Source organism: Capra hircus, chromosome 10 (genome assembly GCF_001704415.2).
Source record: "Capra hircus breed San Clemente chromosome 10, ASM170441v1, whole genome shotgun sequence".
NCBI classification, from domain to species: domain Eukaryota; kingdom Metazoa; phylum Chordata; class Mammalia; order Artiodactyla; family Bovidae; genus Capra; species Capra hircus.
The window spans coordinates 24,072,958-24,098,338 of record NC_030817.1 but is presented as its reverse complement, the minus strand read 5'-3'; the positions used below and the strand labels follow the sequence as shown (position 1 = coordinate 24,098,338).

The window sequence follows — 25,381 nt, the reverse complement described above, 5'->3', positions numbered from 1 at the left end:
TCATAGATTGATGTTGTGGATTTAAATTTCCTGATCCTACTGCTGCCAATTTGTGAAGCTGCCTCCTCGCATTAAAGCATCAAACAAGAGGAACAAGCAGTAAGATAGCAAATTGGATTCTTTTAAAACTGGCACAGTTAGCAGGAATTAACAAGCTAGACTTAACAGTACAGTGATTATTTGAGCAAAGCCCAGTGCCTTAGCATCCTCCAATTTGTGAACCAAACATATCCTAGCTTCCTAGTACTTAATTTGTAGAACTAGAGATCTCATATTATCAGACAAAATTTAGATCTGGATTTAATTGGCTCATATCCTCTTTATAAAGTACCAGGTTCCCTTATGGAATAAATACCCTTTTCTGCTCAAAATACAAAGTTTTAATTTTAAGTCAACATAAAAGATTTATTTTATGATCACTTATTTTCTATTGGCTAACCAAAAATATTTTTTATTGTAACAAACGTTATGGTATTAACAAGAGAGTCTTCCTACGCTTAATGACAGACTTGTTCATGGCTACTGCATTTGCCTTTTTTAATCCTTAAGAGTTGCTGTTACGGTTGGCATGACCGTTTCTTCCGAGAATTACCTCTAGGTACTATTGTAATTTTAGAAATTTTTTCTCATATGACCTGGCCCTCATAAAAAGCAATATGTCCAGAAAGCCTTTCCTAATTATTCCAGGCCACTTCTGATTATTCTCTTCTACTCAACATTTGTAACATTTCTTTTCATTTGTATTTTCATTTTAATTAATGTATTTAAATTCAATCAATCAATGTTAATTTAATTGCTCCTTTTATTCATTTTCTAAATTTTTCATATGTTTTCTGCACTGATTTGTAAACCTAAAGATGGTGACCATACTTTGTTCTATTTTTATATGATTCCATAGTACTTAAAAACCCAGTGGGAATGAAGGAGAACTAAATGATGACTATATGAATATACAGTTTGATCCTGTACCTGAAATAGACACCCAGGACATATTCATTATTCAGGACTTTATCCTTCCTTGACTTCTGAAGAAATTAGTGTATGATTAGTTTCTCTTTACCTTTTTTGTGGTCTCTGTATGATCAACAGCCGTTATTTTTTCATCTCCAAATCCTAGAATTTTTTCTCACCCTCCTACCGTCATCTTCACTCTTCTTAGAATGATGCAGCTCACAGTTGGCATAACAGATGAAACAAGAAACTAATTAGCAGTTGTTGTCCATCTGTGTGTTTATATTAAATATTTTAAAATAAAACTGCATTTGCATTCTGAATACTCTGTCTGAAATCCATAAAATCTAATCTTAGGTAAAGGTTCTGTCTTTGTTTTGACTTTGCAGTAGACTATATGGTAAAGCAAAAAAAAAAAAATTATGCCAGAATCAGGATTATAGTAAGTTAAGACAGATACAATTTTTTCCAGTTTTATTGAGATATAACTGACATACAGCACTGTATAATTTTAAGGTGTACAGTATAATCATTTGACTTATGATAGGTCTATGTTTAGTTTTATAAGAAACCTCCTTACTGTTCTCCATAATGATTTACCAGTTTGCATTCCCACCAACAGGGTAAGAGGGTTCCCTTTTCTCCACACCTTCTCCAGCGTTTATTGTTTGTAGAGTTTTTGATGATGCCATTCTGACCAGTATGAGGTGATACATGCACTATTGTAAATAGTTCATCACAACACTGTTTACAATAGCCAGGACATAGAAGCAACCTAAATGTCCATTAACAGAGGAATGGATAAAGAAATGTGGGAGATATGCACACACACACACACACACACATATATATATATATAATGAAATATTACTCAGCCATGAAAAAGAATGAAATAATGTCATTTGCAACACCATGGATAGACCTAGAAATTGTCATGCTGAGTGAAGTAAGTCAGACAGGGAAAGAGAAATATCGTGTGATATTGCTTATATATGGAATCTAAAAAAACGGGGAACTTACTTACAAAATAGAAACAGAGTCACAAATGTAGAAAACAAGCTTTTAGGTATAAGAGGGAAAGGGGAGGAGGGATAAATTGGGAGATTGGAATTGATCTATAAGGCTACTATATATAAAATAGTTAACTACAAGGACCTACTGTATAGCACAGGGAAGCCTACTCAAAACTCTGTAATAATCTTTATGGGAAAAGAATCTAAATAGAGTGAATTTATGAGTTATATAACAGTCATTTTACTGTACTACTAAAACTACCACAACATTGTAAATCTACTCCAATAAAAAATTTTTAAAAAATCTTTTGACTTACATACATCATGAAATAATTGCCACAGTAAATTTAGTGACCATAATCTTGTGCAGATACAAAATGAAAAAAATATTTTCTTGTGATGAGAGGTCTAAGGATTTACTCTCTTAACAACTTGCATATATAACATACAGCAATGTTAATTAATCATGTTGAACATTACATCCCTAGTACTTATTTATCTTTTAACTGGAACTTGGTACCTTTCCATTGCCTTATCCAATCCCTCTCCCCCCTTACCACCTGCCTCTGGTAATCACAAGTCTGACCTCTTTTTTCATGGGTTAGTTGGTTGGTTTATTGAACTGTAATTGATCTACAACATTCTGTTAGTTCCTAGTATACAACATAGTGACTCAATATTTCTATACATTACAAAATGATCACCACAATGTTAGTTACCATCTTCACTATTGTAGATAGTGCTACAGTGAACATAGCAGTACATATATATTTTCAAAATATTTGTTTTGTTTTCTTTGGAAGTATACACAGAAGTGGAATTGGTGGATCATATGGTAGTTGTATTTTTAATTTTTTAAGAAACCTCCAAAATGTCTTCCATAGTGGCTGCACCAATTTACAGCCCACTAGCACTGCAGAAGAGCCCCCTTTCGCCATATTCTTGCCAACACTTGTTATTTTTTTATGATAACCATTGTCTTTTTTATAATAGCCATTCTGACAGATGTGAGTTGATACCTCATTGTGGTTTTGACTTGCAATGCTGTGACAATTAGTTAGCCTAAGCTTCTTTTCATGTGCCTGTTGGTCATCTAAATGTCTTCTTTGGGAAAATATCTCTGCAGGTCATCTGCCATTTTTAAATCAGGTTATTTGGGGGTTTTTTGATACTGAGTTGTATGAGCTGTTTGTGTATATTGGCTATTAACCCCTTATTGGTCATATCATTTTGCAAACATTTTCTCCCATTCAATAGTCTGCCTTTTCATTTTGTTGATAGTTTCCTTCTTTGTGCAAAAGCTTTTTAGTTTGATATAGTCCCCTTTGTTTATTTTTGTTTTTTGTTTCACTTGCCTGAGGAGAATTATTTTAAAAAACATATTGCTGAAACCAATGTAAAAGAGCATACTACCCATGTTTTCTTCTAGAAGTTTTACAGTTTCTGGACTTACACTTAGGTTTTTAACCCATCTTTAGTTTATTTTTGTATATGATGTAAGAAATTGGACAAGTTTGATTCTTCTGCAAATAGCTGTCCAGTTTTCCCAACACCATTTGTTGAAGAGACTATCTTTTCTTCATTGTATATCCTTGCCTCGTTTGTTGTAGATTAATTGACCATAAGTTTGTGGGTTTGTTTCTGGGGTCCCTGTGTTGTTCCATTGATCTGTGGGTCTGTTTTTGTGCCAGTACCATACGGTTTTGATTGCTGTAGTTTTAGTATGGTTTGAAATTAGGGTGCTTGATACCTCCAACTTTGTTCTTCTTTCTCAAGACTGTTTTGGCTATTCATGGCCTTTTGTGTTTTCATACAAATTTTAAAAGTATTTATTCTAGTTCTGTGAAAAATGCCATTCTTATTTTGATAGGAATTATGTGAAATCTGTAGAATGCCTTGGGTAATACAGTAATTTTAACAATATCAATTCTCCAATCCATGAACACAGTTGGTGTATCCTTCTGCTTGTCTCATCTTCAGTTTCTTTCAACAGTGTTTTATAGTTTTCCAAGGACAGGTCTTTTACCTCCTTAGGTTTATTGCTAAGTATTCTATTCTTATTGATGCAACTATAAATGGGATTATTTTCTTAATTTCTCTTTCTGATCGTTTGTTGCTAGTGTATAGAAACACAACAGACTTATATATATTAACTTTGTATCCTGCAACTTTACTGAATTCATTTATTAGTTCTAATAGGTTTTTTTTGGCTGACATCTTTAGGATTTTCTGTGTATAGTATCACATCATTTGCAAACAATGACAGTTTTTCTTTTCCAGTTTGGATCCTTTTTATTTCTTTCTCTTGTCTGATTGCCGCAGCAAGGATGTTCAATGCTATGTTGAATTAAAGTGGTGAGAGTGGACATCCTTGTTTCGTTCCTGATCTTCGAAGTGCTTTTAGCTTTCCACCATTGAGTATGATGTTGACTGTAAGTCTGTCATACATGGTCTTTATTATATTGAGGTACGTAGCCTCTACCCATTTTATTGAGAGTTTTTATTGTATGTGGATATTGCATTTTGCCAGAAGCTTTTTCTACATCTATTGAGATGATCATATGATTTTTATTCTTCTTCTTAATGTGGTATATTGTATTAATTTGTGGATATTAGACCATCCTTTTCTCCCTGAAATAAATCCTACTTGATCATGATGTATATTGTTGAATTCTGTTTGCTTATGTATCATTGAGGAGTTATGTGTCTATGTTCACAGTGATTTTGGCCTGTAATCTTTTTTTGTGATATCTTTGACTATTTTGCTATCAGATGATGCTGACCTTGTGTATAAGTTCAGAATCATTCCTTGCATCTCAGTTTTTTGGAATAGTGTGAGAAATATAGGTATTAACTGTTCTTTTACTCAGTAGAAAATTTCTAACAGCTGGCCATCAAGTTTTTATTTGATACTTTTACTGAGAAAGATATTATTTGCCTCATGAGATAGCATATTTCTTCTTGGATGGCTGTTATGGCAGGGATTTTTTTCTTTTTATTACACTAAGCCAAAGTCTTTATCCCTGTTTCTTTCAGCTATTAGTACTAATTCTGCCCTCATGAGCAACACCAAATAAATTAACTCCCTCATCTACATGACAGCCTTTCAAAGGAAATACTATTTATGATTATATAAATGTTAAGTAGTATCTTCTCTTCCATCCACAGATAATATTATTTGCCCATAATATCATTCTAGTTATAAATATTGTACACTGTTCATTCCCAAAGCTACAGTGGAGAGACTAAGTTGATGTCAGGATTCACTCAGTTCATTTATTGAGTGCCTACAATGTGCAAGGAGTTGGCAGGACAATCAAGAAGCCTAGATAAAATTAGAGTATGTCTTGTGAGACAGACATATATTATTGTATCAGCTTTATAAATTTGCCTTTCATCACAACTTGTTTCCTCTCTTTATTCTGCTTAGTTCTTTTGACTTTAAACTCCACTTTTACATCAAAATGCCATTCCTGATTTTTTGCATGTTTACATTAGCTTGGTGCCTTTTACCATAGCTTTTATTTTTATTCTTTCATATCTTTTAAGTGTATCACTTATAAATAAGATCCAAATGGGATTTGAGCTTTAAAAAACTAAATCTTGCATTTGCCTTAAGTTACTGTAACCCTGATCCTAGCTTGTAGTTCATTTTGCTTTACCATGAAGATTGCTATAAATATTCCCTTGATATTTTTCCTTCCATCTTACATTATTTTTACTATTAATATAACTTTTGTTATCCTTGTCCTTTTCTCTGTTGTTGGTTTAATCCAGGTGCTATTTGTTCCCCTTCACTCATTATTTTGGAAAGTATGGGGTACTCTACCATCCCCCTCATACTTTCCTTCCAAATTCTGATACTAATAATCAAATATTTATTTCTCCACTTTTATATTTTTAAAAGGTGCTCACTATACCCCTCCTGCACAGCCTTCCCGTTTCCTCCCTGCGCCTCCTACATCACTGAGACTTTGAGAATACTTTTACTTCTCCCAGCTACTTCCACTCCCCCCACTTTTAGGCATTGCTGAAATAATGCTTTTAAATCTAGACTAAGTTTTCTTTTGTAGCATACATCTCTACAACTTCTGAGGAATCCATGTTTAGCATATATATTATAATTTCCCTGTTTGATTGTTATTCATTTAGATTTAGTTATATATTTTCTAAATGCATGTGGGTATGTGTGTGTGTGTTTTACTAGTGTTTTCTCTACTCTTCATCTTCCCCTATCTTGAGACCTCTGATCTGGTTAAATTTTGTTCATTTAAAGTCATTTTTTGGTAACATTACTTATTGATTTATTATCTAAACTTTTGCATTTCTGTTTAGTTCTTTTATATTCTTCTATACTGATAGATGAAGAGTGTCTGACTGGGTATAGGAGTTGGGTGTTGCAAGCCTTTTTTCTCGGAGTACATTGATGTTAATCTACTGTTTTATAGTTTTTAGTGTTGTAGGTAAGAAATCCAAAGCCAATATTCTTTTTTTCTTTGTTAGTAAATCTAATCTGTCTGACAGTTTGTAAGATTTTCTTTTTATCCTTGAAATTTATTTACATTCTTAGGTTTATACTCTTTTGTCAGTCTTAAACTAGATCGCAATCAGTTTCTAGTGCTTTAAATCATTGAATGTTAGATATGGAAAGGACCTTGTCCAAATTTTCATTTTAAAAGTAAGGACAATGAGACCCGAAAAAAATGATGTTCATTTTTCAAAGTCATCTCAGTGGTAGAGACAACTTGATTCTAGGCCCTACACACTCAAGCCTTCAATTACCACTTCTGTTTTCTGTCACTGAGCATTTAAATTTTTAGCATTTAGCACTGAATCATTGCTTTTAGATGTTTTTATGTAATATTGATACTCTCAAAGAACCATGGGTAGATAACTTATTTCAAGTGAAAGTGGAAAGTGTTAGTAAATCAAGATTAATACTAGTATTAGATTTATCTTTAAAAATGGTTAATCACTCTCCTAATTAATACTGCAGTTTTTAATGAATTAAGAATTAAATGATATCACAGTATCCCTTTAAGACCTGCTGCTCTTTGAGGAAAGGAAAGCAACTGATATATATATATATGTAAAGTTTAATCTGCTTAATTCCATATCCTTTCCTGCTGGCAATGGTGAGACTATATTTCAAATGTAAAAAGTACAGTTTATTGGTTATTAATCATCACTATTTGGCATACACAAATTAGATATATATTCTTAGATAACAATGATAAATAGCTATTTTTCTAAAATAATATAACAAAGTATCTTTCACAATGTGAATAACTACCATAGTTTAAAAGAATAGTAAAATGAATGTAGGTGACCTTGAATCTGTCACTGCCTTTGTGAATTTCATTGACCTCTCTTGTCCTGCCTACATCGTATAATTGTAAAACTAACACGTAAGTGTGAGAGTGTTTTGTTCTTTGAAAATGTGAGAATTACTGTCATTAATTTTATTTGTTAACTATCAACTGATCTTATATATGGAAGTAATATCATATATAAGACATATAAGGCCATATTGTGTTTTCATTTTACTCTCCTCTCTTTAAGAAAATCAATATGCTATGCTCTCTGTTTAACAAAACACAAAATCATGAATTATTTTTAGCCTAGTGTAATATCCATGATTATAATCTTTGCTACCTATTTTTTATCATTATTCAGAGTAATCTCAGTCTTAGAAAGCAAACTCAATTTTTATTTTTTTAAAAGTGAAAAGGTTGAGGTGAGTGAATAAAAAATAAATACAGGAAAATATCAGCATTTGTCAGATCTGAGAGATGGATACATGGGTGTTACACTATTATTTTGTGTTAGAAATATTTCATCATTTAGAATATATTATGACTCACAAAAAAGAGAGCAAATTTATGACTTGTAAGCAGTCCTAAGTTCTATTTAATCAAATCTTAACTTAGTTTTCATCTGAATATAGGATTCAGAATTCAGTTCCCCAGAAGTGTACTAACATGTCCGCACACGCACTTTTCTTGTCATCCCAGACAGATCCTCACCTGCTGCCTTAGCGTCCTGTTTGATGCTTTTGCACAGTCGTCCATTCTGCTGAGAACTTTCCTTTTATGACATGTCATATGCCTGAAAAAAACTAGACAATTACTCTACTTAGGCACTTGACAAGCAAGCAGAGGTTCTAATCCTAGCTCTGCCCGGTACTGCTCCACCTAGCCTTTAATATGCCACTTTGCCACTCTGAATAGCGTTCTCCTTTTCTGTAAACTAGGGGTAATTCATACCTGTTCAATCTACCTCAGAGATTTATTGTGAAATAACAAGTGGAGTTATATCATGCAATATAAAGGAAGGTACAGATCCTCTGACAATTGCCACACTTTGCTATGATCTCTTACTAGATCTACACAGTGAAGGCAGAGTTAAAGAGGTAGGCAGAGGAAGACAGAGAAGCGCCAGCCCCAGAGTGCTCAGAGCTGTGCTACTGGACACAGTGACCCCCAAAGCCCTTTCCGACTTTAAGATTCAGTGATTTTGTGAATCCACCAGCCTCAGAGTAGAAAGCAGCATTGAACATATTCTTTGAAACGTAATAAATTATAGTAAGGACTTGCTTGGTATAAAAGTCCTTTTAGTTTATTTCTGCAAATTAGAAAATTTCCTGTGGAAAGCTGATGACTCTTCAGTTTTACAAAAATAGGAAAAAATCTTTCCCAGATAATATGAAAACAATAAATAAGGAAACAAATCATGGAAAAGTATGTTTATTTGCAGTCATCAGCTAGCCTGTCCCAGGAACTATATCCATATACAAAGATGTCATTGTGTATGTCACTGCTACTTTGCTTCCAGTGACTTTACAACCCTGTAGAGTCAACATGCTATGAATGAAATACTGTAAAATTGGTGGAATTAGCTAATGTCTCTTTATACTAGCACAAAATGCTATTATGTGTTGATAATAGTCACTGACCATTCACCTAAACCACATTCCACATCACCCTGTGCTTGTAATGCTTTACCATTTTCTCCATAGGCCAACCATTTGGCTCAACTTAATGGTCCAGCAAGGCAAAGGGACCAGAGGGCTGGGCATACAGTAATCAAGAATCCATCACATTCGTATCTTATAGTATTTCAATACAGAGGACAATTTGCTTTTTTTCCTTAAAGCAAAATGAAAAAGATTGATGAAAAATCTGTTCAAAATACACAGTCCAAGAATAATTTAAATACACCCATTTTGAATATATTTCTTCCAAGATGTTCACCTAACCAAATTAACTTCAAAATCCAGTTCACCTAACCAAATTAACTTCAAAATCCATTTCAGGGATTTTTTTTAAAGTTTTATTTATTTATTTTTTTAATGTTTACACATAAATCCTTCCTTCATTAAATGCCTGGGTATTTTTTGCTGCATAAGCAATTAACTGGATGAATTCAAAGGATCTCTGTGTTATAGATTGAACTTCATGTCAGCCATTTTTCAACTTTTACTATTGTTTTGTCTTCTTGGGAGTTCATTCACCAAAGCCAAGCAACCTCCAGTATACTCATGGACAGACCAGTGCTTGGGGCGCAGGAGAGTTCTATCTAGATTCAGTAAGAGAGCCTAATAGTAAATGGAACTATTTAGGCTGAAACCAGGCCTGGGTTATTGAGCCATTTGGACTTTTCAAATATAGTTCTATGAATGTATTTGAGGTCCAATCTATGATATTCTTCTGTGTTAGTCATTGATATTCTCCTAAATAAAAACTGCCAAATATGCTAAAGTTGAACTCTGCCAGGTTGTTGGGTATGTTTGTATGATAACTTCTCTCAGTACTTCCAGTAATATCAACAACAACCAAACTTCCCTGAAAACTTGTTTTGTACCAGGTTTTATTCCATAAACTTATATGTACTGTTACTTAATCCGCATAACAACCTTATAGTATCCCCACTTTATAGATGGAAAACCAAGGCAAAGAATGGTTAAGCAACTTATAACTTTTCCAAAGCTCTACGTCTCCCAGGTCGTAGCACCAGGATTTAAACTCAGGCAGTCCAAGTTCAGAGCTCACACTCTTAATCTCCATGCTGTGCACCTCCCAGCTTTGTCTCTTGTGGAGCATCTTGGGTTGATCTCAGGTTTCTTTTCTTACCTCTGTCACTCCTGGATAAAATACGAAATGATGCTGTACTTAAAAATCAGCCCATTCCTTAAGACCTAACCAAATTAAGTCATATTCCCTCTAAAGGGTCCTAAGTCTCTAGCACCTAGAGTGATCAATTTTCCTGGTATGCCTGAAATTTCCTAGAACGTGTAACTTTCATGTTACATGAAACCAAATCCGGGATATTCCTAGGCAAACTGGGAGGGTGAGACAGCCTACTTACACTTTACTGTGTCCCCTCTTTATACCGCCTTGTTATATAGACCAAAAAGCCCATGAAAGTACCAGTGACCACTACTTCTGCACTTACAAGTTTCTTTCTTCACAAGTTATGCTCCTACTGCATAGAGACCTTTTTGATTCCCACTTCATACAGAATTTAGTGCTGTGCTCACGTTAATGCCTACTCACTGAATAGGCGGTTTAGTTTTCAGCAGGCACTATATATAAGAATCTTTCCTTGTGTGTTAATTTGTTTGTCTTTTTTTTTTTCCAGCCCAGATGACTTACTCAATGCCTTGAATGAGGGTATCAGTCGTGCTGATGTCATCATCACATCAGGGGGTGTGTCCATGGGGGAAAAGGTATGAAAAAAATGGGGTTCTTGAAACAAGATTGATTAACAGTGGTCTGGTAGACATCTTGTATCCATAACGAGACCCCCACGAAGCTGGAAATCCACAGGGGTTCAGAAATTCCTGAGCATTCTAAAAGGGATACAGTACAATAGGTCAGACAGCTTACCATCTCAAATTAAATCCAGCAGTGAAGGTGTTAAAGTATAGATATTAATAGGTATTCTCCACACAGCAGACAGATTGCTGGGATAGTCTTCCCTCAAAGTCTCCTATAGGTCTTGAGCAGATTGCTGCCATTTTCTCCCAAGATCACAAAACCTAGAGGCTGAGGCCTGCACTGTCGCAAAGCTGTAAAAAAATACTTTGCATTACCATCAAGCTACCTGAGGGGCTCTGAGCATCATAAGAGCAGACCCTGAGGTTAAGAGTACTTAAGTGTTATATTTATTATTTCTAGAGTGTTTCATGTAAAAGTTTTCTTGGTTGCTAATGAACTTAATAATGGGACAGTAACCATTTGGTAGACCAAAAGTTTGTTTTTCCAGGACTTCTGAAGAGGCAGCAAGCTTGTAATTAACATAGGCTTGGCAGTTATGGCTCAGTTATGGTAAGAACAGAACACTCAATCTTAACCTTCTTTTTAGTGCTAACAAAGATGTCATTTATCCCAGGGATTTACTCACAGGTAAACAGCCAGTATAGTAAAGCATATTGTTTATTTTACTCTCTATGTAGTAAGATACTTAAAATAATCCTTTAATTTACTAAGAAGGCTATTTTAAGAACTTGGCATCCCAGAGTATTCCATAGTGTTATCAGTCGTGCCTGAATCTTTGTGACCCTATGGACTGTAGCATGCCAGGCTCCTCTGTCTGTGGAATTCTCTAGGCAAGATATTAGAGTGGATTGCCATTCCTCCAGGGGATCTTCCTGACCTGGGATTTGAACCCAGGGCTCCTGCATTGGAGGCTAACTATTTACCATCTGAGCCACAAGGAGCTAATAATTGTCCTTCCTACCACCTCAAGGGGAGAATGAGATGAGAGAAGAACCAGGAAGAAAGAGATAAAGTATCAATGCAGCAAACTCCTGCCAGCCTGCAAATTCTAGTCCTCGAAAGAATTCCCGTGTACTTCAGTAGCAGAAAGAAAGAAAAGTATAAGAGAGAGAACATCTGTTTTACCTAAGGGCTAAGTCTGAAAATCAGTCACTGAAAACACAGGAAAGTAAGTCAAAGAAAGATCCAGAAGCATTATGTAGCAGACATGAATTTTAAGTACAGAAACTCAGGTATGCAAGAAATTCATTTGCTTGTTTAAACTTAAATTCTACTATAAGCACCGATACTATGCAATTGGCAGAAAATTTACTTGAGCCACTACAAAATTAATTGTCTCCAGGAATTATACCAAAGAACAGGCAGGGGCTTGATAGGCAGCAGGACATCAAGGAGATACATATCTGGTCACCAGTCTTCACAGGATACATCTAGAGTGTCCTTGTCATGTTACTATATATCTCAGGTCTTTGCTGTTTGGGGACCATACTAATAGCACTGAGATCAAGGGGGAGGCTGGAAGCCTTAGAGCAGAGGGAAGGGGCCCCTGCCGCATGTGGGACCGACAGACCTAGAACCTCTTCTCAGCCAAGGAGAAATGACTCTTCACAGTTGCTTCCTTTAAAATCCCTCCCCAGTCCCACCTCTTCCTCCACAAAGCCTTTTCAAAAAGTTTTCATTTTTTATGTATCTGCTTTTTGCCCTAAAAACTAAGGAATTATATGCATTACTATAAATTCTCCACCACCTACAGAATTATAAAATAGCTCAAAGACAATGAAAGGTATCAGTTCAGTTCAGTTCAGTTCAGTCACTCAGTCGTGTCCAACTCTCTGCAACCCCATGAATTGCAGCACGCCAGACCTCCCTGTCCATCACCATCTCCCGGAGTTCACTCAAACTCACGTCCATCGAGTCGGTGATGCCATCCAGCTATCTCATCCTCTGTCGTCCCCTTCTCCTCCTGCCCCCAATCCCTCTCAGCATCAGTCTTTTCCAATGAGTCAACTCTTCGCATGAGGTGGCCAAAGTACTGGAGTTTCACCTTTAGCATCATTCCTTCCAAAGAACACCCAGTACTGATCTCCTTTAGAATGGACTGGTTGGATCTCCTTGCAGTCCAAGGGACTCTCGAGTCTTCTCCAACACCACAGTTCAAAAGCATCAATCCTTCAGCGCTCAGCTTTCTTCACAGTCCAACTCTCACATCCATACATGACCACAGGAAAAACCATAGCCTTGACTAAATGGACCTTTGTTGGCAGAGTAAAGTCTCTGCTTTTGAATATGCTATCTAGGTTGGTCATAACTTTCCTTCCAAGGAGTAAGCGTCTTTTAATTTCATGGCTGCAATCACCATCTGCAGTGATTTTAGAGCCCAAAGAAATAAAGTCTGACACTGTTTCCACTGTTTCCCCATCTATTTCCCAAGAACTGATGGGACCAGATGCCATGATGAAAGGTATAGATAACCATTAAGGGTACCCTAGATTGAACACCCAGTAATTGTTTCTTCTTATTTCAAAGTCTGTTAATTCTTCCTAGGGCTTCCCTTGTGGCTCATCTGGTAAAGAATCCGCCTGCAATGTGGGAGACCTGGGTTCGATCCCTGGGTTAGGAAGATCCCCTGGAGAAGGGAAAGGCTGCCCACTCCAGTACTCGGGCCTGGAGAATTCCATGGACTATATTGTCCATGGGGTCGCAAAGAATCGGACATGACTGAGCGACTTTCACTTTGAGTTCTTCATAACAGTGTCTCCTTCACCTCACATGATCAGAAAAAAGGGCTGGTCTCATAGGTTTGCCCTGATTATTTAGCACCAAAGGTATTAATTAATCATATAGGTCACCTTGAGTATGGCTCCTAGAGCCATATAGCAGTAGAATATTAAAACTAATCAACAGTATTCCAAACAAACAATTTGTTAAAATATTCTTTTATCTCCCTTATTTCGTTTATTTCTACGTTTCTTGTTCTGCAAGATCTTGGCTTAGCAGTCTGCTTTCTTAACACCTTCTGCTTCCATTCCAGAGAGTCCTGGGTTTCCTGACTCAGTCCACTGGTACTGTATAAAAGTGACCTAAGCTGTATCACCTCAGAGGTCTATACCTCAGAGACTATTCTTTGAAGCATCAATTGTTCAAAATTCCTATGAAGGTCCTTTTTCCTAGTGCTCTGGATCTGTCTTTGTTTAGACACAGACTATTTACTATAGCTTACAGCAGTGCCTTTACGCCAGCATCAAAGTGAAACAGGAACTTTCCTTAGGAAATAGATGTTAAAAGATATTAAAGTAAGACTCTGTATTTGGATACAGTATGTAACAATTTCATAAAAAATTTTGGTCAGTGTTTTCCCTGAAGGTGAAAACACATCATTGACAGTATAAGCATTGTCAAATCTCCAGACAGACACTTCCCATAAAGCATATAATTTCTGAAATATTATATTAATGACATTTTACCTGCCTGAATCTAACCTAGCACACAGTGAGCCTCTCTTCTCAGATGTAACAGTAACTTCCTTTCCATGAAATTCTTATAATTGTAACATGAAACAAACCTATTTCTAATGTCTCTTTTTATAAGATAAAAGAACAAACCTTCATGACTTTCTAGGAGCCCTCTAGGAAATTTCAAACATAGTTTTAGGCTTAAAAAATATTCTGCAATTTTTTTTTCTATATTTTTGTCTGATCTTTAGAAGGCAAAATCAAAAGAGTTGTCCAAATAAAATGAGCCCTTGATTAAGATCATGGATATCTAAGAAACAGTTCTTAGTTACCTAGTTTTTCAAAGCAGCAATAAAATATTTGAAAACAAGCACAGAGAACCTGCTTGCTATGCTGTTTTACTTCCTTAAATAATCAAAGACAAAATAAAGTAAACAAAAAGCACAAAAAGGCAGATTACACAAAAAGAAAACACTACATATCATAGGGAAAGCATTGGTCAGTAAACCCAAGAAGTAAGCTCATCAAAACTGAGTGAACTTACTAAAATTTTAATATATATCTCAGCTTCATTTCAAACATAGGTATTATAAACCAAGGCAAATCAAAGTCACTTTCAGAGTTTTATCCTTTATTATGCTTTTTTAAAATGTTTTGGAACAACCTGACACTTTACTTTAGAACTAAGAGTGGTCCGCAGATCTAAGAGTGTCCTTGAGATTCTTTAAGCAGGTCTGCAAGGTTAAAACTATCCTCATAATAAAACTAAGTCTTTATCTGACTTTTTTATTTTCCTTCTCTCATGAGTGAATAGCAAGTTTTCCAATGTTGGAAGATGTATGATCTCATCAGACTGAATACTGAAGCAAAGAAGAGAATCTACCTGACTTCTCTTAAGCTGAACATTAAAGAGTTTTTAATTATAAAATGCATAAACAATAAATTACTTACGTTAACGTGAAGTAGTTCATCATTGCTATTTCCAGATGAACCAACAAATAAATACTGTTAACTTCTTAGTTTTAATTTCTAACACAGTAAACATTGATAGACTTAAGCCACATAAATAAAAGCTCAAGAATCCTTAATGGATTTTAATTTAAGAGAATATAAAGGGTCCTGAGACCAAATGTTTTGAATATTGTATGTCTTTAATTTTTTTTAATGAAAGAATACGTATAATTATACTTGTCTGTCATTATTACTCCAATATTTAAGAAAATAACTAATGTCTATCTCATAGTGAAAACGAGGGGACATAGATAATTGACAACTCATATGTAAGCATTTTAGCAGACTAGCTAAGTTCATATACACACAGAATACAGCTTTGTAGAGTAGACTCATCCCCATTTTTACCTTCTTAATGGAGCAAAAATGAAAACATATTCATTAACACAACCCAAAGGTATATCCTCCCTATGACATATCAAAATAACAGGCAAAGTACATTAGCTTAAAGTTATGTTTAGTAAACAGTGATCCAGTGTTCTATCTTACTTAGAAATCATCTAGGTTTCCCATGATTGTTCATTAATTAACCAATTTAATAACTTCAAGACTTTAAATTACTTAAAGATCTTGAAAATTATTTTTTCAAGCTGACATTCTACAAACATAATTACTATTGAAATTAAAAGTTTGTCAGAATAATGATTCAATTTCATTGAACCCAATTTTAGATTTTTTACAATCTTAACTTTATATAAAAATAGCATTAGCTTCTTTGATGAATTAATCTATATAATTTAGGAAAAAACAAACCCAGGCAAAATAAAATGCATTTGCCTACTTAACACTGATAAATAAGATAAAGAGCATGGCTGGATTTACTTATTAACCAAAATAATAAGCTAGTCTTATTTACCAAAGATTTACCTTAACTGTGTGAACTTTGATTCTTGAAATTGTAAGAATATTTTTTTAGTGTAGCATATTTAAAATATTATAAATTTTCTTACTATCTGTGAATTTTAGGAATATTCAATTTATGTAAGTACTTAATCTCTCTAAATCAATCAAAATAGAGCACCTTTAATTTAAGAAACAATAGAAGTATTTTGGTGTATTGGCAAAGCAAAGTTTATTGTGGGCCTGTGGTCAGGACTCTTCTCTCCAAGTCCTGGTAAAACCAGAGTTGGGAATGAGAGGCTTTTGTGTTGCTCCCACCAGGGGCAGAGACAGGGTAGGGGACACCCTGAATCTGCAGTGTGCCCTGAGAAAGGCCCACTCTGGATGGTGGTCTTACAGTCATATAATTTATGGATATCCTCCAGAAGTAGGAAAACATTACACACTCTCAAAGCAAGATAAATGGCTTTCTGGATCAGACACATAGTCACACAACCACATAAAGAATATATAGCTTCATCTCTACAATTTCAATGACACGGGAAGAGTAAACACAGAAACAAACAAAAAACTACTCAGTCTACAAATAAAGAACTGTTTTCCTTCCCAGAGGAAGGAAAAATTCTTCATTGATTTTGGTTCAAAATGACATTAAGACAAATAAACTCACAAAACCAACAGACCAGATTCTCTGTCTTCTCTTACCCAACAGAGAATAGATTTCAATCATCCATTTATAGGAGTCACCAAATGGTGAGATCATAAAACCAAATTCTCAATCACTGCTGCTACAAAGGGATTACCTTAATGACCATGCACAGAAACAGAAATAGAGCCAAAATTAATAGAGGAGGCAAAAATAGAGAAACCAGCACTTAGCAGCTTTCAAGTTTCATTGCTGCTTGGTATTCACTGTAGAAACCAAGGAAAAATGTATCCAGGTTTAAACCACCCATAAAGTAACACTTTCTAACAACCAACTTTACTTGGCTTTGTCAGATAAATCAATATGGCGTCTCTGTGGAGCCTGCAGAATCGAAAGATAAAATCATGAATCTCATATATTTTATTTTATAAAATTAACATGTGTCAAAGATTTTATTTAACTCATTAATTAGTGAAGGAACTAGTAAGATATTACAACTGGTTCTAAGAATTCAAAAAACACAGACACAGATAGGTGGTCCAAAATGCTGAAATCAGTTTTCTAATAGGTGTAAAATTGCTCTATATCTGGAGGAGAATAGTCAATTACAACTCTACTTACAGAATTGATTTTTATTTCTTTGGATACTAATCATGTTCACTATTATTTTTCTGCAGATTAATTTTTGTAGAATAGCTCAAAGATAGCGAAAGGCACAAATAACCCAGAAGGTTATTTGGACATCAGATAATCTTTTTTACCCATTTCAAAGTTGTTCACAATTTTTCTGACATTGTTTTTTCTTGCTTAAATTGAATGAAAGACCAGTCTCTTTCATTGATTCATGTTTCTTCTTCATATCTGGATCTAGTTCTCAGAACATCAGAGATCCTCGCTGTTTCTGGAGATAGAAAAAACAAGAGCAATGATGAGTCTCAGCCTTTATTGCTACATCTGGTACAAGCTTTCTGTCATAAGAAACATGAAGCATTTCTTCATGTTCAAAAAAGAATTGAAAAGGAGCATTTTTTACAACAAAGATGATTTTTTTTTTCAAGAAAAATAAAATACTTTCATTCATCTAACAAATATGTAATGAGTGTATACGCTTTCCAAACTCTGTATCATTATCCTTAGAGAGCCCTGCATGAATGGCCTCTGCCTGTCTCTTCACCTCCCCTTATGCCTTTCCCCTGCTCATTCACTACCTTCCATTGTCTTTTCAGTTCTAGACACACTGTTTACTGCTCTAGAAGCTTTTGTATATACTTTTCTCTGCCTGGAATTCTTGTCCCTCCACACCTCCCATGACTGAATCCTCCTCATCCTCACCACCTGTTTTAAAGCAGTCTTTCCTTATTCTCCACTTCACACCATTGTTCTCTATGCTAGCACCTGCTTTTTTCCTTCAGAGTATATTCCACACTGGTTTGCTTATGTTAGGCTGTCTCACCCACCAGTAAACTATAACAGCACATCTTTGTCCCAGGGACCTTGTCTGTCTGGTTTACTAGTGAGTCTCTAACACAAATAGAATTCCTGATACATAGTTCAGTTCAGTTCAGTCACTCAGTTGGGTCTGACTCTTTGTGACCCAATGAACCACAGCACGCCAGGCCTCCCTGTCCATCACCAACTCCCGGAGTCCACCCAAACCCATGTCCATCAAGTCGATGATGCCATCCAACCATCTCATCCTCTGTCATCCCCTTCTCATCCTGCCTTCAATCTTTCCCAGCATCAGGATCTTTTCAAATGAGTCAGCTCTCTGCATCAGGTGGCCAAAGTACTGGAGTTTCAGTTTCAACATCAGTCCTTCCAATGAACACCCAGGACTGATCTCCTTTAGGATGGACTGGTTGGATCTCCTTGCAGCCCAAGGGACTCTCAAGAGTCTTCTCCAACACCACAGTTCAAAAGCATCAATTCTTCAGTGCTCAGCTTTCTTTATAGTCCAACTCTCACATCCATACATGACCATTGGAAAAACCATAGCCTTGACTATTTGGACCTTTGTTGGAAAAGTAATGTCTCTGCTTTTGAATTTGCTGTCTAGGTTGGTCATAACTTTCCTTCCAAGGAGTAAGCGTCTTTTAATTTCATGGCTGTAATCACCATCTGCAGTGATTTTGGAGCCCAGAAAAATAAAGGCAGCCACTCTTCCTACTGTTTCCCCATCTATATGCCACGAAGTGATGGGACCAGATGCCATGATCTTAGTTTTCTGAATGTTGAGCTTTAAGCCAACTTTTTCACTCTCCTCTTTCACTTTCATCATGAGGCTCTTTAGTTCTTCCTCACTTTCTTCCAGAAGGGTGGTGTCATCTGCATATCTGAGGTTATTGATATTTCTCCCAGCAATCTTGATTCCAGCTTGTGCTCCCTCCAGCCCAGTGTTTCTCATGATGTAACTCTGCATATAAGTTAAATAAGCAGGGTGACAATATACAGCCTTGACATACTCCTTTTCCTATTTGGAACCAGTCTGTTGTTCCATGTCCAGTCCTAACTGATGCTTCCTGACCTGCATATAGGTTTCTCAAGAGGCAGGTTAGGTGGTCTGGTATGCCCATCTCTTTCAGAATTTTCCAGTTTATTGTGATCCACAGTCAAAGGCTTTGGCATAGTCAATAAAGCAGAAATAGATACATGGTGGACACTCAGAAATATTTCTTGAACTAACAAATGGATGAATGAAAGGCATGTGTGTGTCACTATGGACTCATTATAAATATATTTACAGGGTCCCTGTTCTCACAAACTATATAGTACAGTAAAAAATACAGATAGTTATCAGGCAATTGCCATAGTACCTAAGTGTGTGGTGTCAAGAAGACTTGGTACTATAAGAGCATAAAAGAAAGGCCTGGAGATTTCTGCCTTTACTATGATGGAGTGACTTATTTGGACCAACTCTCCCACCAAGAACAACTATGAAAGCTATGTGAAAGAAAGATTATGGAAGCATGAAAATGCCAGAAAGGACTAGAGGACAAAGGAAAGGGTTAATATGGAGGTAAACGTAAATGAATTGTTGATTATATGAAATAACATCTTGAGGTTTCAGTTCAGTTCAGTTCAGTCACTCAGTCATGTCCGGCTCTTTGCGACCCCATGAATCGCAGCATGCCAGGCCTCCCTGTCCATCACCAACTCCCGGAGTTCACTCAGACCCATGTCCATCGAGTCTGTGATGCCATCCAGCCATCTCATCCTCTGTCGTCCCCTTCTCCTCCTGCCCCCAGTCCCTCCCAGCATCAGAGTCTTTTCCAATGAGTCAACTCTTTGCATGAGGTGGCCAAAGTACTGGAGCTTCAGCTTTAGTATCATTCCTTCCAAAGAAATCCCAGGGCTGATCTCCTTCAGAATGGACTGGTTGTATCTCCTTGCAGTCCAGGGGACTCTCAAGAGTCTTCTCCAACACCACAGTTCAAAAGCATCAATTCTTTGGTGCTCAGCCTTCTTCACAGTCCAACTCTCACATCCATACATGGCTACTGGAAAAACCATAGCCTTGACTAGATGGACCTTAGTCGGCAAAGTAATGTCTCTGCTTTTCAATATGCTATCTAGCTTGGTCATAACTTTTCTTCCAAGGATTAAGTGTCTTTTAATTTCATGGCTACAGTCACCATCTGCAGTGATTTTGGAGCCCCCAAAAATAAAGTCTGATACTGTTTCCACTGTTTCCCCATCTATTTCCCATGAAGTGATGGGACTGGATGCCATGATCTTAGTTTTCTGAATGTTGAGCTTTAAGCCAACTTTTTCACTCTCCTCTTTCACTGTCATCAAGAGGCTTTTTAGTTCCTCTTCACTTTCTGCCATAAGGGTGGTGTCATCTGCATATCTGAGGTTATTGATGTTTCTCCCGGCAGTCTTGATTCCAGCTTGTGTTTCTTCCAGTCCAGCGTTTCTCATGATGTACTCTGCATATAAGTTAAATAAGCAGGGTGACAGCCTTTACGTACTCCTTTTCCTATTTGGAACCAGTCTGTTTTTCCATGTCCAGTTCTAACTGTTGCTTCCTGACCTGCATACAGATTTCTCAGGAGGCAGGTCAGGTGGTCTGGTATGCCCATCTCTTTCAGAATTTTCCAGTTTCTTGTGATCCACACAGTCAAAGGCTTTGGCATAGTCAATGAAGCAGAAGTAGATGTTTTTCTGGAACTCTCTTGCTTTTTCCATGATCCAGCAGATGTTGGCAATTTGATCTCTGGTTCCTCTGCCTTTTCTAAAACCAGCTTGAACGTCAGGAAGTTCATGGCTCACGTATTGCTGAAGCCTGGCTTGGAGAATTTTGAGCATTACTTTACTAGCGTGTGAGATGAGTGCAATTGTGCAGTAGTTTGAGCATTCTTTGGCATTGCCTTTCTTTGGGATTGGAATGAAAACGGACCTTTTCCAGTCCTGTGGCCACTGCTGAGTTTTCCAAATTTGCTGGCATATTGAGTGCAGCACTTTCACAGCATCATCTTTCAGGATTTGAAACAGCTCAACTGGAATTCCATCACCTCCACTAGCTTTGTTCATAGTGGTGCTTTCTAAGGCCCACTTGACTTCACATTCCAGGATGTCTGGCTCTAGATGAGTGATCACACCATCGTGATTATCCGGGTCGTGAAGATCTTTTTTGTACAGTTCTTCTGTGTATTCTTGCCACCTCTTCTTAATATCTTCTGCTTCTGTTAGTTCCATACCATTTCTGTCCTTTATCGAGCCCATCTTTGCATGAAATATTCCCTTGGTATCTCTAATTTTCTTGAAGAGATCTCTAGTCTTTCCATTCTGTTGTTTTCCTCTATTTCTTTGCACTGATCGCTGAGGAAAGCTTTATCTCTTCTTGCTTTTCTTTGGAACTCTGCATTCAGATGGGTATATCTTTCATTTTCTCCTTTGCATTTCGCTTCTCTTCTTTTCACAGCTATTTGTAAGGCCTCCCCAGACAGCCATTTTGCTTTTTTGCATTTCTTTTCCATGGGGATGGTCTTGATCCCTGTCCCCTATACACTGTCACGAACCTCATTCCATAGTTCATCATGCACTCTGTCTATCAGATCTAGTCCCTTAAATCTGTTTCTCACTTCCACTGTATAATCATAAGGGATTTGATATAGGTCATACCTGAATGGTCTAGTGGTTTTCCCTACGTTCTTCAATTTAAGTCTGAATTTGGCAATAAGGAGTTCATGATCTGAGCCACAGTCAGCTCCTGGTCTTGTTTTTGTTGACTGTATAGAGCTTCTCCATCTTTGGCTGCAAAGAATATAATCAGTCTGATTTCAGTGTCAACCATCTGGTGATGTCCATGTGTAGAGTCTTCTCTTGTGTTGTTTGAAGAGGGTGTTTGCTATGACCCTCTTGTTGGAAGAGGGTGTTTGCATTTTCTTGGCAAAACTGTATTAGTCTTTGCCCTGCTTCATTCTGCATTCCACAGCCAAATTTGCCTGTTACTCCAGGTGTTTCTTGACTTCCTACTTTTGCATTCCATTCCCCTATAATGAAAAGGACATCTCTTTTGGGTGTTAGTTCTAAAAGGTCGTGTAGGTCTTCATAGAACTGTTCAACTTCAGCTTCTTCAGTGTTACTGATTGGAGCATAGACTTGGATTACCGTGATATTGAATGGTTTGCCTTGGAGACGACAGAGATCATTCTGTCGTTTTTGAGATTGCATCCAAGTACTGCATTTCGGACTCTTTTGTTGACCATGATGGCTACTCCATTTCTTCTGAGCGATTCCTGCCCGTAGTAGTAGATATAATGGTCATCTGAGTTAAATTCACCCATCCCAGTCCATTTTAGTTCGCTGATTCCTAGAATGTCAACGTTCACTCTTGCCATCTCTTGTTTGACCACTTCCAATTTGCCTTGATTCATAGACCTGACATTCCAGGTTCCTATGCAATATTGCTCTTTACAGCATTGGATCTTGCTTCTATCACCAGTCACATCCACAGCTGGGTATTGGAGCTTTGGCTCCATCCCTTCATTCTTTCTAGAGTTATTTCTCCACTGACCTCCAGTAGCATATTGGGCACCTACTGACCTGGGGAGTTCCTCTTTCAGTATCCTATCTTTTTGCCTTTTCATACTGTTCATGGGGTTCTCAAGGCAAGAATACTGAAGTGGTTTGCCATTCCCTTCTCCTGTGGACCACAATCTATCAGACCTCTCCACCATGACCCGCCCGTCTTGGGTTACCCCACAGGCATAGCTTAGTTTCATTGAGTTAGACAAGGCTGTGGTCCTAGTGTGATTAGATTGACTAGTTTTCTGTGAGCATGGTTTCAGTGTGTCTGCCATCTGATGCCCTCTTGCAACACCTACCATCTTACTTAGGGCTTCCCTTGTAGCTCAGTCCGTAAAGAATTTGCCTGCAGTGCGCGAGACCCCGGTTTGATCCCTGGGTTGGGAAGATCCCCTGGAGAAGGAAATAGCAGCCCACTCCAGTATCCTTGCCTGGAAAATCTCATGGACAGAGGAACCTGCTGGATTGCAGTCCATGGGGTCGCAAAGAGTCGGGCACGACTGAGTGACTAACACACACACACCATCTTACTTGGGTTTCTCTTACCTTGGGCGTCGGGTATCTCTTCATGGCTGCTCCAGCAAAGCGCAGCCGCTGCTCCTTACCTTGGATGAGGGGTGTCTCCTCACCGCCGCCCTTCCTCACCTTCAACGTGGGATGGCTCCTCTAGGCCCTCCTGCGCCCAGGCAGCCACCGCTTCTTGGGCGTGGGGTTGCTCCTCCTGGCCGCTGCCCCTGGCCTCGGGCGCCGGGTGGCTCCTCTCGGGCGCCGCACCTGACCTCGGACACTGGGTAGCTCCTCTCGGCCTTTCCTGCACTGTCGCAGCCTGGCACTCTTGCTTCTGCCCCTGACCTCGGATGTGGAGTAGCTCCTCTCCGCCGCGCTTAGTGCCCCAGCCGGTCGCAGCCGCCTGCGCTTATTGCACAGGCCAATATAAATATATATTAAATATAGAGTATATGTTGTCTATATAATAGTTATATATACACACATTCATATTTATAATGTATATAAAATATATGCTACAGAATAGCACAAAAAGCAAAGAGGAATAAATAGAATTAACATGTTTTAAAGTTCTTACATTTGGGGGAAATGATGAAAATACCAGATTATGATGGACTGTAGTAAGTTAAGAATGCATTTTGTAATCTCTAAAGCAACCAATAAGAGACTGTGTGACTAACAAGCAAATAGAAGAGAAAGAAAATTAAAAAACAAAAAATTTTGGTAAATCAAAGGAAGACATGAAAGGAGAAAAAAGGAAATAAAAACAGAAGTGACAAATACCTAACGAATAGGAGGCCAATAGTTTTAAATCCAAATATAGCAGTAATGAGGGACTTCGTGATGGTCCAGTGGTTAAGAATCTGCTGTGCAATGTAGGGGATGTGGGATCAGTCCCCTGGTGGGGGAGCTAAGATTCTACATGCTGCAGAGGAACGAAGCCCACACCTGGCAACTACTCAGCCTATGCACCACAGCTAGAGAGCCCAGGCATCGCAACAGAGATGCAGCACAGCCAAAAATAAAAACAAATGGATAAAATTAAAAATATATAGCAGTAATTATATTAAGCGTAAGTGGACTGAGTCCTCCAATTAAAAATTGTCATTTTAGATTTTAAAAAACAACAAATTGTATGATGCTTGTAAGAGACCCACCTTAAATATAAGGACACAGCTACTTGAAAGTAAAAAATGAGAAAAAAGTTAAAAGAACAGCTAGTTGGCTGTCTTGATATCAGAGAAAATTAAGGTAAAAAGGATTACTAGATATTAAGAGGAGGGACATTTCCTGTTCCTGTATTTACATGGATCAGTTCGTCAAGAATATTCTAAATTATTTCATCTAATAATAGAGTCTAAAAATAATCATGAATCAGTAAAAATCTACTATCCAGCCCTGGGGATTCAGGGGAGACTTGAGATTGAGAATAGAGAGAAGAGCAGAAAAAAAGAGTAATCCAGACAAAAGCAGAATATTTTCAGAGATTTAAGGCAGTTCAGTTCGGTCACTCAGTCGTGCCGGACTCTTCGTGACCCCATGAACCACAGCATGCCAGGCCTCCCTGGCATGCTCCAACTCCCAGAGTCCACCCAAACCCATGTCCATTGAGTTGGTGATGTCATCCAACTATCTCATCCTCTGTCATCCCCTTTTCCTCCTACCCTCATCCTTTCCCAGCATCAGGGTCTTTTCAAATGAGTCAGCTCTTAGCATTAGGTGGCCAAAGTATTGGAGTTTCAGCTTCAGCATCCGTCCTACCAGTGAATACCCAGGACCAATCTCCTTTAGGATGGACTGGTGGATCTCCTTGCAGTCCAAGGGACTCTCAAGAGTCTTCTCCAACACCGCAGTTCAAAAGCATCAATTCTTTGGCGCTCAGCTTTCTTTATAGTCCAACTCTCACATCCATACATGACTACTGGAAAAACCATAGCCTTGACTAGATGGACCTTTGTTGACAAAGCAATGTCTCTGCTTTTCTATTTGAGGCAAGAAAATGTGAAAACTGACAGCAATATTGACTTGTAGGAATGTTGAGAGAGAGTGAAGAAGAGGAATGGGGCTGGTGGGAAATGGATTGCCTGATAAGAGCAATGATTGGCAAAAGAAGGCTAGAAAATATCAATACAAGAATCCTAGCTATGATCA

At 37.5% G+C, this 25,381-nt stretch overlaps 1 protein-coding gene across 4 annotated transcripts in view; it reads left to right on the top strand.

Moving 5' to 3' along the window:
* Positions 1-25,381, top strand: part of GPHN (gephyrin) — a 551,792-nt gene that overhangs the window by 509,278 nt on the left and 17,133 nt on the right. For all 4 annotated transcript variants that reach the window (XM_018054058.1, XM_018054057.1, XM_018054056.1 and 1 more), the window contains one exon: positions 10,605-10,692. In XM_018054058.1, the coding sequence (XP_017909547.1) occupies positions 10,605-10,692 (88 nt within the window). The remainder of the gene's footprint in view (positions 1-10,604; positions 10,693-25,381) is intronic.